This window comes from Oncorhynchus clarkii, unplaced genomic scaffold, assembly GCF_045791955.1.
Source record: "Oncorhynchus clarkii lewisi isolate Uvic-CL-2024 unplaced genomic scaffold, UVic_Ocla_1.0 unplaced_contig_9919_pilon_pilon, whole genome shotgun sequence".
In the NCBI taxonomy this organism is placed as follows: domain Eukaryota; kingdom Metazoa; phylum Chordata; class Actinopteri; order Salmoniformes; family Salmonidae; genus Oncorhynchus; species Oncorhynchus clarkii.
The window spans coordinates 113,001-128,025 of NW_027261006.1; the positions used below are offsets into that span (position 1 = coordinate 113,001).

General features: G+C 44.6%; 1 protein-coding gene across 1 annotated transcript; it reads left to right on the forward strand.

The window, feature by feature from the left end:
- The first annotated feature begins 1,528 nt into the window (after positions 1-1,528).
- LOC139403178 (ecto-ADP-ribosyltransferase 5-like) lies at positions 1,529-5,490 on the forward strand. Its single transcript, XM_071146883.1, has 4 exons — positions 1,529-1,605; positions 2,807-2,914; positions 3,081-4,954; positions 5,363-5,490. Exons 2-3 carry the CDS (start codon positions 2,807-2,809, stop codon positions 3,948-3,950), a joined length of 978 nt encoding a protein of 325 aa, XP_071002984.1. The 5' UTR covers positions 1,529-1,605; the 3' UTR covers positions 3,951-4,954; positions 5,363-5,490.
- The last annotated feature ends 9,535 nt before the right edge of the window (positions 5,491-15,025 follow it).

Here is a 15,025-nt window from a genome sequence, read left to right on the forward strand (position 1 = left end):
ACAGATTTATTCAACATCACAAACCTGACGGTCCACTGCTTGTGGACGCACGAGGAACCTCTGTTGGTGTCTCACTCTTAGCCTCTACCTCAGCCTCAGTCTCTCCATCTGTCTCACTTCCCTGCTCTACTATGCCTTCACTCTCAGTCTCTCCAATGGACAAGTCTTCCTGCTCTCTCTCTGCAGGCTCTATGCTCTCTCTTGCGCTCTCCACACCTCTGGCTCTGTCTCACTGTCTGCCTTGTCTTTTCTTTGGAAGAAGGACATGATGCTTATTAATTAATTGACTTAAAATAACTGACTTGCTAGGTAACTACCCTTTATATCCAACCGTTTTACATTACAATGCTTTTACGGAGTGTGGTTTAAGTAAAAACACTCAGCACCCTGAGTTAGTTGATCATATATTGTATCCCTTTTCCTACTGCCACAAAGTAACAAACGGCCAGGTTAAGATAAACTAATCTAACGTTACACCTCTGTAATGCATTTAATACTAATACAACATTTTAACAATTTTACTCACCTCTATATTTCCTTCTTTGTGCTTGAACTCTAATTTTCGTGCGGAATTTCTTACTTCTGAATAGAAAAAAAAATTGCAGATGCATGTGGTACGATACTGTTGTGTTCCGCCTAAAGCCGTCCCTCTAGAAAATCTGTGGGTTAAATTAGTGTTCCGCGTTGCCACTGTCTAATAACAGATGTAAAAAAATAATGATAGCAAAAATTAGTTATGTAAAAATGATTTCATAATCCACATTTAGGGTGGCCACAAGGGGGTCCAAAATTGTGTGGAAGCCCCCACAGGATGATTCAGGTTTTTACCCCTTGTGACACACAGTGTTTCCCCTTTTTTACCCCTTGTGACACACAGTGTTTCCCCTTTTTTATCCCTTGTGACACACAGTGTTTCCCCTTTTTTATCCCTTGTGACACACAGTGTTTCCCCTTTTTTATCCCTTGTGACACACAGTGTTTCCCCTTTTTTATCCCTTGTGACACACAGTGTTACCCCTTTTTTATCCCTTGTGACACACAGTGTTACCCCTTTTTTATCCCTTGTGACACACAGTGTTACCCCTTTTTTATCCCTTGTGACACACAGTGTTTCCCCTTTTTTATCCCTTGTGACACACAGTGTTTCCCCTTTTTTATCCCTTGTGACACACAGTGTTTCCCCTTTTTTAACCCTTGTGACACACAGTGTTTCCCCTTTTTTATCCCTTGTGACACACAGTGTTTCCCCTTTTTTATCCCTTGTGACACACAGTGTTACCCCTTTTTTATCCCTTGTGACACACAGTGTTACCCCTTTTTTATCCCTTGTGACACACAGTGTTACCCCTTTTTTATCCCTTGTGACACACAGTGTTTCCCCTTTTACCTGTGCTAGAACTGTAATGCAAGGTGTCCTCAGGGCTAAAGTCACCAAGGACCAGAAAAACCAGTGCTGCGTCATACATGGGTGGTTCCATAAAAAAACTTGTGCGTATCGACATAACAATGGTAAAAAAGAGAGAAGAAGATTAAGAGCTTTTTCTCAGAACTTGGCCTCACAAAAAAGGATTCCATAACATTGAGTGACCAGAACTGAACTAACAGGTAGGAATGGAACATTTCTTTCTGTCAACGCCTGTACATCCAGTTCTCTACAGATTATTTCACAAGCAAAATACACTAAAAATGAATGATTTAAGAATGATCATAGTGGTAACTTTGCTCTCTCACAGAGTACAGTATAACAGTGAGTGATAATTCAAATTTACTAACTTGCGAGAACAGAGAGCACAAATACATTTGATGGCAGATATTACAAATGTCACATGTAATTTCATTTATTTTCAAGGTCTTCCAATTGTACCTCTCAATATGAATGCCTCAGGAACAGGCACAGTAGGACCTGAGCTGTGTTGGAATACTCATACTAACCGCACTAACCGTACTATTTGTGACGGAAATTTAGTATGTAGTCTGCTTATTGGTCATAGTATGGATATAGTTAGTATGCCACAGGTCCCGGATGTCGTACTACATTAGTCAAAATAGGAAGTATAACAAGCAGTGGACACTATTTCTGTGCTTTTGGGGCTCATAATGCAATTCTTCAGAAAATGGGCGTGGCTTCACAACATTTTCAGATTTGTAGAAAATGGCAAAAATATGCCGTCCGATGAGAGCAGACACCAATGCATTGCTTTAAGTAATTATGACATATTTTAAGAAAATGTTCAGCAATGTAATAATGTAATGACTTTTCAAATAAATGACGTTACACATTATGTTGGGTGACAATTTGTTAGGTACGCTAGCCTTACGAACCGCATAGCATATCATTGCAGCAGTTGCTTGTATGTACCGGAATGTTAGCTGGCTACCTAACGTTAGTTGGCTACTAATACATCAAACCACATTAACTATATGCTATCTAACTAACTACCCAACATTTACTGACTTTACTATTCAGGTCATTCTTAGGTTAGTTAAGTGGTATAGTCATTGTGCGTTCTCATTGGACATTGTTAATGAAGTTGTAAGATGTCTAGCTAGTCATTTGTTAGCTATGCTAACAAGCTAGCAAGAAGTTGCATAGCAACAGCAGGCAAAGCGCTAGACAGGCAAAGCTCTAGTACACTCTACTGAAAGGATACCGTTCGTTTACAGTATACTAAAATTAAATTATAGTATGTAGTATGTACTCATTAAGTATGTAGTATACAGTATGTAAGTATGAGTATTCGAACACAGCACTGGTTTCTTGTTGAAACTAACTGTAACCTTTTACTTCCTTCTTCAACGTCACTAGATGGAAATCAATAACATACACAAAAAGAAGACAATCGTCTTTTCTGTTATTTTCCTACTTGTTTTGATGGTAATCTTAGTTTTAATCTTCGGCATACCCCATTCAAAGGTGAGATATTTGACTTTTTTTGTATTTATTTTTTAATTTTTTTTTAATGATTACATATTAAATTGTCATTGTTTGCCCCTACATCAGATCAGCGTTTCCAAACTTTAGTACAGTTTGCCATAAGTCTCATGAATGGAAACGTGTCTAAATAATGTCACTGTTACAGGATGGAGAAACTGAGAATGGAGGCATTCAAGATGGAGGGATGCAAGATGGAGGGATTCAAGATGGAGGGATGCAAGAGATTCTACCTCTAGACATGGTCCGTTCTTCTGTTGATGACAAATATGATGGGTGCAGAGATTTAATGTTATGGGCGGTTGAAAACATGTACCTCTTCGATGAGTTAAACACTAATCCTCAATTCAATACATCCTGGAACATAGCAAAACCACACGCTATACCACATGGAGACAGTTTGAATACAGAGCATTCTATTGCTATCTATTTGTATACAAAAAACATACCAGGATCAAATTCCAAATCAATGTACCTGGACTTTAACAAAGCAGTTCAAGAGGGTCATTCTGCATATATGACATCATCATTCAAGTACCATGCACTGTATTTCTACCTGACTGATGCCATTCAGATTCTTAGAGAAAGACAAGAGACATGTAAGGAAACCTTTCACAGAACCAACAAGAAGTTTGATCAGAGTGTTCTCAACCACGAGATCCGTTTCGGCACCTTCGCCACAAGCTCTTTAAGATCCGACTTAACCAACTTTGGGAATGTGTCTTGCTTTGAGGTCCACACTTGCTTTGGTGCTGAGCTAACTTCTTACTCAGCCTTTCCTGAAGAGAGACAAGTTTTAATTCCTCCATATGAGATTTTTGAAGTCACCAAAATCCAGACAAAGTCACCAGTGAATAACCTGTTGTGTGAAGTCGTCTACACACTAAAGAGCAAGGGAACAGACACTGATCTGAATTGCAAATTGATTTTCAGTGGAGGAGAATCGAACATCATCAGAGCATCAGATACAGGCTACATAATACTCTATATTATGTTGATAACTACTGTATATTACTGATCATTACCACCACCTCTAACAATGAGAAGTAGCCTGATCTGACACAACAGCTGCCCCAGCTTCACAGTGTAGAGATTTTGGCTGTGTTCCAGGTCAGCTACATTGCAGACGCATGCCTAATCTCACACCTGTATAGGTCTTTAACATATCAACTAACCACATCATTTAGCAATCTGTTGCCCGACTACGCAGTCGATGATGTGGCACACAACCATTGGTTGATGCAATGCATTGTCTGCAATGTATTCGACCTGGAATGCAACCCCTGTTAATGCTTGTATTAACCTGCATTGATTGCTCGGTTGCATATTTTTTTTTACTGCTACTGTTTTGAAATGGTTGAGATTACATGTCTTGGTCACGTGTAATATTTTCTTGACCTTTGCTGGCATGTACACCGTGACCGCGGCTACCTACAGTACACCTGGCAGCTTTTGAGTTTTGGAAGGGGAGGGATTTTTCGGCCATACGTTGCACGCGACTTGCAGAGAGAGGGGGAGGGCTACCAAAGATGATCGTCCCTGGTTCCACCACTAGTCCAACATCTCAACCCCCCACAACCAACACTAGTAACTGTTTAGAGGCCAGTGCTCATGTAATAATTGGTTCTGAGTTGCCGAGATGAAGCCAAAGAGAACCAGCCACTATCATCACATCTGAGTGACATTGTGGTTAACATGATAAAGCTTTTTTCACATTACACCATTTTCAAAATCCTTAAAATCACCTTATGTTCTTGACTGTCATGCCTAATGGCTGTACAAAGAAATGACACGTCAGTACTGGCTTTAAAGCTTGCCTCACATTACATGGTTTACAAAATCCTTCACTTGTATTACCTTTCACACTATGCAAGTCTTGACAGGATTGCATGTGTCCCATCATGTCTAATCTGTAATGTATTATATCAGACAAACTGACTCAATTGAACCTAAGGTCAGTTCGTAACGGGTTGTAAGAATAACAAGAGTGAGGAGAAAATAAAACTTGGAGGGCTCTCTGAGGTTGAGTGAGAGGGTTGGGTGAGAGAGCACTGAGAAGGGTTAGTCGTTAACTTGGAGAGCTCTCTGAGGCTGAGTGAGAGGGTTGGGTGAGAGAGCACTGAGAAGGGTTAGTCGTTAACTTTGAGAGCTCTCTGAGGCTGAGTGAGAGGGTTGGGTGAGAGAGCACTGAGAAGGGTTAGTCGTTAACTTGGAGAGCTCTCTGAGGCTGAGTGAGAGGGTTGGGTGAGAGAGCACTGAGAAGGGTTAGTCGTTAACTTTGAGAGCTCTCTGAGGCTGAGTGAGAGGGTTGGGTGAGAGAGCACTGAGAAGGGTTAGTCGTTAACTTTGAGAGCTCTCTGAGGCTGAGTGAGAGGGTTGGGTGAGAGAGCACTGAGAAGGGTTAGTCGTTAACTTTGAGAGCTCTCTGAGGCTGAGTGAGAGGGTTGGGTGAGAGAGCACTGAGAAGGGTTAGTCGTTTTCTGTCTGTGAGGTCACTGGCCGTACGCCTCTCAGATGAGTGGGAGGAGACAAAATAAAGATGATTGATGCAGCTATAGTATCAAACCTAAATATCATGCAGCCTTTTCATGGGAGGGATATTCTGTCGGTTTCATTAGGTATGTTGTTCACCTGGAAAAACTGGTTTGAGGGACTCAAACACAACCAACACACATTGATAACATATAAGAACAATATAGGCCATAGGTTAATAGAGAGAAAGAACTATATGTAGGCTTCTGTCTGGTATGTGATTCTACCATAAGACTAAACACACGGGCCAAGTCCAACTCCCCATACTAACTAGTAAGCTGATGGATATGAGAAAATACAATGTTCTATAGTATGTGACATTTCTAATATTGAGTATGCTTTCAATGCCAGGACGTCATAATAATTTCAGTTTTTAATCTAGTGTTCTTCACTACATTCTATTGAGGAAGAGAATTGTCACTTCAGACCCAGATGATAATCAGCTGATAATAAGATAAGTGAATAGACTGTAGAAAACACATTCTCAGTATGGGTGAACCTAGTATGTTAATATTTGTTGCTTATTGTATACATTTTAACTAGACTGTACATTGTAAATAGCGTAGTAATAACCAGACAGATAGCCATGTAGCGTAATATTAATTAATGTAAGAGATCCAGCCGGCTCACCAGGCTCCATTCTAAATAGTGTGTAGTATGATCAGAACACAGTAGTTATAGTCAGTAGTAGTCAAGACAGATGTCAGACATGGTCTAAGTGGTTTGCCTAAGAGGCAGGTTGACAATTAACATCAAATAGTACAACAATCAAGGACATATTTTAGTCATTGACCTTTTTTTAATTGATCTGACGATCAATATTCATATGATTGTCTCACACCTGTTAATGGGCAACACTTATTTAGAAGTTGGATTCTGGGGAAATAAACATTTTAAATAGATGGTTGACAGATCCTTCAGTTTAGGTAGGCTGCAGTGACATGGAGCATTCTTCACAGTTACCAGAAGAGGAAAGCATTTCACTTAACCAGCTAAAGGCCTGATTGACAGAGAAAGCTCAGACTAGGGTTATTCAAATCCAGTCTCACACAGTAGGGATCAGTTCAGTGATTGCCTAAATTCAACACAACTGGTCTTCCAGGTAGGTTAAATTCAAAACATGATTTGCCTGGGCCCCTCCAGGACCACGGTTGCCTACAAGGTGCAGTACTTCCCAACACTCTCCTCTGGGTTCACCAGACAGGCACACCTGCATCAATTAGTCAACAATTTGATGATTAGTAGACTGAATCAGGTGTGCCAGATTAGGACCACTGAAAACCAAACACACACTAATGTACCCAGAGGCCTTTAGTTAAAAGGCACGGTTCATTCTGCACAGCAGCCAGAAGAGGGCAGTATTTAACTCCACCAGCTAAAGGGATGATTGGCAGACAACACTCTTTCTGTAGTGCTGCAGGTACTGCAGGATTTTCTCACAACTACAGACCACACTGAGCTACTTAGCTAACTGATCAGTTCAGTGATTGCCTAAATTCAACACCTGGTCTTCCAGGTTAAATGAAAAACATGAAGTGCCTGCAGCACTACAGGACCAGGGTTACTTACTAGCAGTACCTCACAACCCTCTCCTCGGAAACGACCAGACTGGCACATTTGCATCAATTGCACACACACATACACACATACAAACAATGCAAATAAACTAACAGAAAAACATGTAAAATATCTGCCTTCTTCTCCGACTAGTCATCTGTCCTGTTATAAATGATACCCACATTGTTTGTTATATTGTTAATATTTCCTCTGCCAGGGAATTGGCATTTGTTGTCATGTGCATTTCAGCTTTTGTTAAAACCAGTAAAGAAAAGCCTTGAGCAATATGACATCTCCTGTCCTATTTATCCACTTCCTGTACATCTGCTATAAAGATATCAATTTCAATTCACTTGAAGAAAATATGTTTGTTCTCAGGTATAATTAGAAGTGGCTACAAATATATTTAGTTTTAACCAAAGATTAAAAGTTAAAAACATATTTGTAGAAATAACTGACATTTATGGTTTTGAAATCAAAGTGATGGAGGGAGAGCAGTAGCAGGGTTAGTAGTTTCCTGTGTCTGTGAGGTCAGAGTGAGATAGGAGGGAGAACAGTAGCAGGGTTAGTAGTTTCCTGTGTCTGTGAGGTCAGAGTGAGATGGGAGGGAGAACAGTAGCAGGGTTAGTAGTTTCCTGTATCTGTGAAGTCAGAGCTCAGTACAGCTCAATCTATCAACTACAACGAGGAGAGAGCTGTCTCGTTCCAGGCCGACTATATTGCAATTGAGTTGCAACCAATGCTCATCAGATTGCTATACCATATGATGTGGTTAACTGAGATGTTAAACACCTATCCAGAAGTTGTGAGTTCTGTTTGCAATGTAGTCAGCCTGGAACATGGCCAATGTTATGACAGGGTGGAAGGAGAGAGGGGGCGGGGCTCAGTTATCAAGAATCCTTTCAGCAGCCATGTATTCACTAACAGAGACAACAGAAGTCACAGGGACGCAGTGAACAATCATACAACCTACCGTCTATCCGCTTTGACACTAAACTGTTGCTTTGACAACTGTCACTAAGCTAACATAATGCAGTCGTTTTAAGATGGTCATAACAATCGGTCCTTTAGCTATTTGATATGTAATTTTATGTATGAAAAAAATGTAAAGAAATGTATTGATAAAATACTGAATTTGGATTACTGTAGTCCACAGAAACACATTGAATAACACATTCATAAATGGCAAAAAATACAGTAAAAACGTTTTCAAGTGTCTGTCCTATATCTAGGAGATATACGAAAGCTCAGGAAAAAAAGCAACAATTAAGATGTTTAATTTTATTGTGTTTTATTCAATGCAGAATACATGATTCTGCCACAAAATTGAAAAAAAAAACATGTTACTGAGAAATGTCTGGAACTCATCCAGTGACACAACTTGCCAGTGACCATGACAACTGGCATTAGGTGCAGTGGTTAACTTGTGTGTGAGGAAGACAGAAAGGTGGAATGTTAACTATCTCAGCAGCATCACTTTTAGTGGCCCTGTAGTGAACCAAGGTGTACTGTACATTATCATGTATGTGTGCAATCATGAAGATCTGTGTCACACCCTGATCGGTTTCACCTGTCTTTGTGATTGTGTACACTCCCCTCCAGGTGTCGCCCATCTCCCCATTATCCCCTGTGTATTTATACCTGTGATCTCTGTTTGTCTGTTGCCAGTTTGTTTTGTTTCGTCAAGCCTAACAGCGTTTTCCCCTCTATTCCTGTCTCTTGATTGTCCCTGTTCTCTAGTTTTCTGGGTTTGACCTTTTCTGCCTACCCTGAGTCTGCCTGCCGTCCAGTACCTTTGCCCTACCGATCTGGATTATTGACCCCTGCTTGTCCTTGACCTGTATTTTGCCTGCCCCTAATGGATTATTAAACAATTGTTAATTCAACGTTGTCTGCATCTGGGTCTTACCTTGAAACGTGATAGTACGAACTGGCCATGACTGACCCAGCAGACTCGGGCCAGCTGCGCAATGCCATCTCCTCCCAAGGAGCCACCATCGTTACGCACGAGAAATTGCTTCGTGGCCTTATGGAGGGAGTCCAAACGTTGGCTGAACTCCATGACCGGGCGTTGGACATTTTGCTGGAGCAATTCTGCAGTTTGTCTGGGAGGCAGCCTACCACTGTGGTAACCCCACAGCCCCTCAGTAACTCAGCTGCTAGCTGCGCCGTGTCATCGGTCACTCCACCTTCTCTGGAGTCCCGCTTACCTCTACCTGGAACGCTTCAATGGAGAGCCGAGCACCCGTCGGGCGTTTCTTGCTCAGTGGGCCCTCGTCTTTGAGCTTCATCCCTCCTCCTTCCCCTCAGATCGCTCCAAGATAGCCTAACTCTTCACACTGATGTCCAAGAGGGCTCTCACTTGGGCTACTGCTGTATGGGAACAACAACCGGCCATATGCGTTAGTTTCTATGGGTTCGTGGGAAAGGTGAAGAAGGTTTTTGATGCCCCATTCTCCGGGAGAGAAGCTGCCTGGAAGCTAATCCAGATTCGTCAGGACTCCCGCAGTGTGGCAGACTATTCTGTGGATTTCTGCAAGTTGGCAGAGGAGAGTGTTTGGAACCAGGAAGCGCTTTTCGATATGTTCCTGCAGGAGGTCAAGGACGAGCTTGCTGCTCGGGAGTTACCTACGGATTGCGCCTCCCTCATCGCGATGACCATCTGCATCGATGGCCGATTTTGCTCGCACGTCCAGGGATTCCACCTGGCCTCAGAGTAATCCCGGAAGTCCCCAACCCTCCCGTTGCCGAGAGAATCCGAGGCTTCCTGACCTCCCCCAAGAGTCGCCGAAGATGGCTGAGCACTGCTTCCCGAGCCTATGCAACTAGGCAAAGCTGGGATGCCAGTGGAAAGGCAATACAGGATCAACGCGAAGAGTTGTATGTATTGCGGGACACTTGGTCATTTTGTAACCTCTTGTCCTTTAAAAAGAGCAGGCTCACCGGTAGGAGTGAGTACTCTGGTGGGCTATACGGAGAACCTTTCTGCTTCCCTTGCTCGCAACCCTATTTCATCCCATTCTGCTATAGGGAAACCAGCCCATAGGCCGGGTCACTCACAATACCACTCCCATCAACCTACGGGTGTCAGAGAATCACAGTTAGACCATTCAATTTCTGCTCATCAAGTCTCCTCAGATTCCCGTGGTTTTGGGAATCTCCTGGCTTCGGCGACACAATCTCTCATCAACTGGTCTATGGGTGCCATCATGGGCTGGAGTCCGTTCTGCTACGTCCATTGTCGGAAGTCAGAACAACCTGCACCGGGACGTCTTCCTGGGGCCCGGAAGATGCCCCGAAACTCTCCGCCATCCACACAGAGTACCATGACCTTCAGGGAGGTGTTCAGCAAGACCACTGAAGCCACTTTGCTTCAGCCGCACTGATCCTATGACTGCGGGATTGGCCTTCTCCCTAGCACCATACCACCCCATGGATGTTTGTACTCTCTGTCGGGACTTGAAAGCAAGGCTATGGAGACCTACATTTCTGCAGAATTTATATGACCAGTGGCTACTACGAGTATCTGGTCATGCCTTTTGGCCTCACCAACGCCCTTGCTATGTTACAGGCTCTGGTAAATGATGTTCTCCGCGACATGTTGAACCAGTTTGTCTTCGTCTACATTAATGACATCCTCGTCTTCTCCCGCTCCCCCCTGAAAACACGTACTCCACATCTGGCTGGTTCTTCAACGCCTTCTGGAGAAGCAGCTGTTTGTGAAGGCGAAGAAGTGCGAGTTCCATCGCTCCACTATCTGGGTTACATCATCTCTGCTGGGAGTGTCCAGATGGATCCCGGCATTGTGAGAGCAGTGGTGGATTGGCTTCAGCCTACATCCAACATGCAGCTACAATGTTTCCTGGGGTATGTCAACTTTTATCACCGCTTTATCCGGGGTTACAGCACCTTCCATCCTGTCTGCATTCACCTACCAAGGTTCCATTCACGTGGTTCTTTGCTGCTGACCGAGCATCCTAGAACCTCAAACACCACTTCACCACTGCTCCTACCTTGGTTCATCCTGACCCTTCCCTTCAGTTCGTGGTGGAGGCCAATGCTTCGGATGTCAAAGTGGGGGCTGTCCTCACCCAACGTTCTTCCCTGGACCTTAAGATGAATCCCTGCGCCTTCTTCTCCCACCGCCTCAATGCCACAGGGAGGATCTACGATGTGGGGAATCGGGAGTTTCTTGCGGTGAAGATGGTGTTTGGCGGAATGGAGGTACTGGCTGGAAAGGGTGGAACATCCATTCATTGTGTGGACCAACCACAAAAACCTGGAAAAAACAAAGGAACTAAGGTCAGAACGTGACAGTACCCCCCCAAAGGTGCAGACTCCGGCCGCAAAACCTAAACCTATAGGGGAGGGTCTGGGTGGATGTCTGTCCGCGGTGGCGGCGTGGACCCCACTCCACCATAGTCCTTCTTCGCCTATCTACCCGCCTCTGTGGCCTCTTTAATTTGGCGCCCCTTGCCGCCGACCTCAGACTGGAGACCCAAGCCACGGGTCCCGAATGGACGGGAGATTCCGGCAGCACCGGACGGACGGGAGACTTCGGCAGCTCTCCTGGCTGACTGACGGCTCTGGCAGCTCCTGGCCGACTGACGGCTCTGGCAGCTCAGGGCAGACTGGCGGCTCTGGCAGCTCAGGACAGACTGGCGGCTCTGGCAGCTCAGGATTTGCGGGAGACTCTGGCAGGTCAGGACAGACGGGAGACTCTGGCAGCTCAGGACAGACAGGAGACTCTGGCAGCTCAGGACAGACGGGAGACTCTGGCACCTCAGGACAGACAGGAGACTCTGGCACCTCAGCACAGATGGGAGACTCTGGCAGCTCAGGACAGATGGGAGACTGGCAGTGCTGGGCAGGAAGAAGGCTCTGGCAGCGCTGGACAGGCGGGAGCACCTGTAGTGAGGAGACGGAGAGACAGCCTGGTGGGGGGGGCTGCCACCGGAGGGCTAGTGCGTGGATGTGGCACCGGATAGACCGGACCGTGAAGGCGCACTGGAGGTCTCGAGCACCGAGCCTGCCCAACCTTACCTGGTTGAATGCTCCCCGTAGCCAGGCCAGTGCGGCGAGGTGGAATAGCCCACACTGGGCTGTGCTGGCGAACCTGGGACACCATGCGTAAGGCTGGTGCCATGTACCCCGGCCCGAGGAGACGCACTGGAGACGAGAAGCGCTGAGCCGGCATCATGGCACCTGCCTCGATGCCCAACCTAGCCCGGCCGATACGAGGCGCTGCGCTATAACGCCCCGGGCTATGCCTGCGCACCGGGGACACCGTGCACCTCACGGCATAACACGGTGCCTGCCCGGTCCCTCTCTCTCCATGGTAAGCACGGGGAGTTGGCTCAGGTCTCCTACCTGACTTAGCCACACTCCCCGTGTGCCTCCCCCCAATCAATTTTTGGGGCTGCCTCTCGGGCTTCCTTGCCAGCCGTGTTCCCTCGAAGCGCTGGCTCCCATTACCTACTGCCTCCGTTCTCCTGGCTGCCTCCATCTGTTCCCATGGGAGGCGATCCCTTCCAGCCAGGATCTCCTCCCATGTGTAGCAACCCTTGCCGTCCAAAACGTCCTCCCATGTCCAGGAGTCCTGAGATCGCTGCTGCCCGATACCACGCTGCTTGGTCCTTTTTTGGTGGGTGATTCTGTAACGGCTCTCGTGGGAAGAAGGTGAGGACCAAAGCGCAGCGTGGTAAGTGTTCACCTTATTTAATGAAAAAACTCAACACTGAATAACAAACAACAAAGAAACATCCGAAACAGTTCTGTCTTTTGCAGACACAAAGACTGGAAATAAACACCCATGAAACACAGGTGGAAAAAGGCTACCTAAGTATGATTCTGAATCAGAGACAACTAAAGACACATGCCTCTGATTGAGAACCATACCAGGCCAAACTCAAAAACCAACATAGAAAAACAAACATAGACTACCCACCCCAACTCACGCGCTGACTATACTCAAACAAAGACAAAACAAAGGATCTAAGGTCAGAACGTGACACCAATGTTATTACAGGGGTGGGAGGAGAGAGGGCGTGGGGCTCAGTTAGCAAGAACCCTTTCAGCAACATTTTTAAATAAAACCTGTCAAAACCTGTGTTGACTAATAGAGACCACAGTGAACAATCATACAACATACTGTCTATCCACTTTGAAACTAAATGGTTGCTTTGACACTAACATAAAACAATGTTTTTTATATAGGAGATGGACATGATAATGAATGTATTTTACAGCAATGGCACATGCAAAGTTACATATTGGTAACTAAATGACATTTATCTTATCTTTGTTAGGTTATTTGTGTGTTGTGGTTTACACCAAACTCAACCTGATGACTGTCTGTCTCACACCTTCAAGGGGGCCTCAAACTTGTTAGCAGGGGGTTTCTGAGGGGGGAAAGATCACAAAAGATACCTGTTAGGAACAGTTAGAAATTGTCCAAAATAGGGGTGGGTTGTCAAACTTTTTTTTGCATTTGGGAGGGTAGTGCGGGGTTTTCCGGGCACAGGGGCACGTTCTTCCCTGATTTACATTAACCATTTGGCAGGTTTTACTATATAATGTATTCTACAGTTGGATTCGGGCAAAACTTGGAAACTAACAATGTTACTACGGGAGAGAGGGTAATGTATAACGTTTACATTGTCAGGATATGTTATTGTTAGCCATCAAGGATACTCTGGGAGGAGAGGAGACACAGTCTGGTATCAATCACCCTGACAGCCTTGAGTTGGGAAGGAGTGAGCACTTTGGGGTAGAGGTCAGGTCAGATGAAGTGAGGAAGAACAGATATAACTAAGGTTCTGTCTGGATGTTCAGTTGTGGAGGAGAAGACTCAACCTAGGAGAAAGGGTTAAATATCAGTGCTTGTGTGAAATGTTTTTTATCTGAATTACAGCTGTAACAACCCTTTGGGAAGAATTAAACTTGGTTAATCGTGAGTTATTTACTCTGAAAAATTTGAACCTAACACTACGGTATATAACCACATGTCCTCATCTGCTTGCATGCACTTCTGCTATCAAGGTGAATGGTACTTGTCTTATGCACTATGCTTTTCCACAAGCTTACTATACCACAGGTCAATATAGTCTACCAGTCAACTGTCTATCCTGCCCTCTATCCACCATTCATAGTGGCAATAGTGGTAGGTGGATCATTTGTCCAGATCTGCTGTAGGCAAACTAGAAATCATACCACACATAAAAGCATTCAAAGCTGCATCAATGCTTAGTATAAATCCACAACAACAAATAGGAATTGCTGACAGGCACTGGAGAGAACAGGTGCATCATTGCGCATGAAAGAACAGTGAAGACCCATGCAGCTCCCCTATTGATCTTGCTTAGGGACAATACAATATTCCTACCTACACTAGCCTACGAGACCAAAAACCAATGAATAATTGCTTTATTGTTCTACTCTAGGCTGTAGACTGCAGTAAAAATGTAATAATAAGCCCTGTTATTTGAATGTTTCATTGCATTTGGATCAGTTGTGGGTCTACTCTGACCGATTCTAGAAAGGAGCAGCAGCAGGCCAGTCTGGCTGTATTTTTACAGCTGCTACTTTAAAAGTCTCCTATAGGCTACCTGCACACGCTCATCCACTCCCCTCTAATATAATTCCAGCATCCAAACTGCACACCGGCCATTCCATTACACCAAAAAATGTAAATACATTGGGAGATTGTCAAGCCAAGACTTTAATACTGAGTAGGGAGGGTCAATTATGGAGATAAGCACTCAAAGTCAGTAATCGGTATGCAGTTATGCGTTGCTTATTGATTGGTGGAAAATGTGTTGCATATATCTTATATCATCATTATCTGAAGCCGGCTCTTATCATAGTGTAATAAAACAGGCAGAGAGAGCTGGCTCGTCTGTTGTGGTTGGCGAACCCTCAACCTTCTGGCCCGTTAGCCCTGCGTGGCATCGACTGTGGTAAAGTTGATATCCACGTTTATAAGCACAGGTTTGCTACATGTAT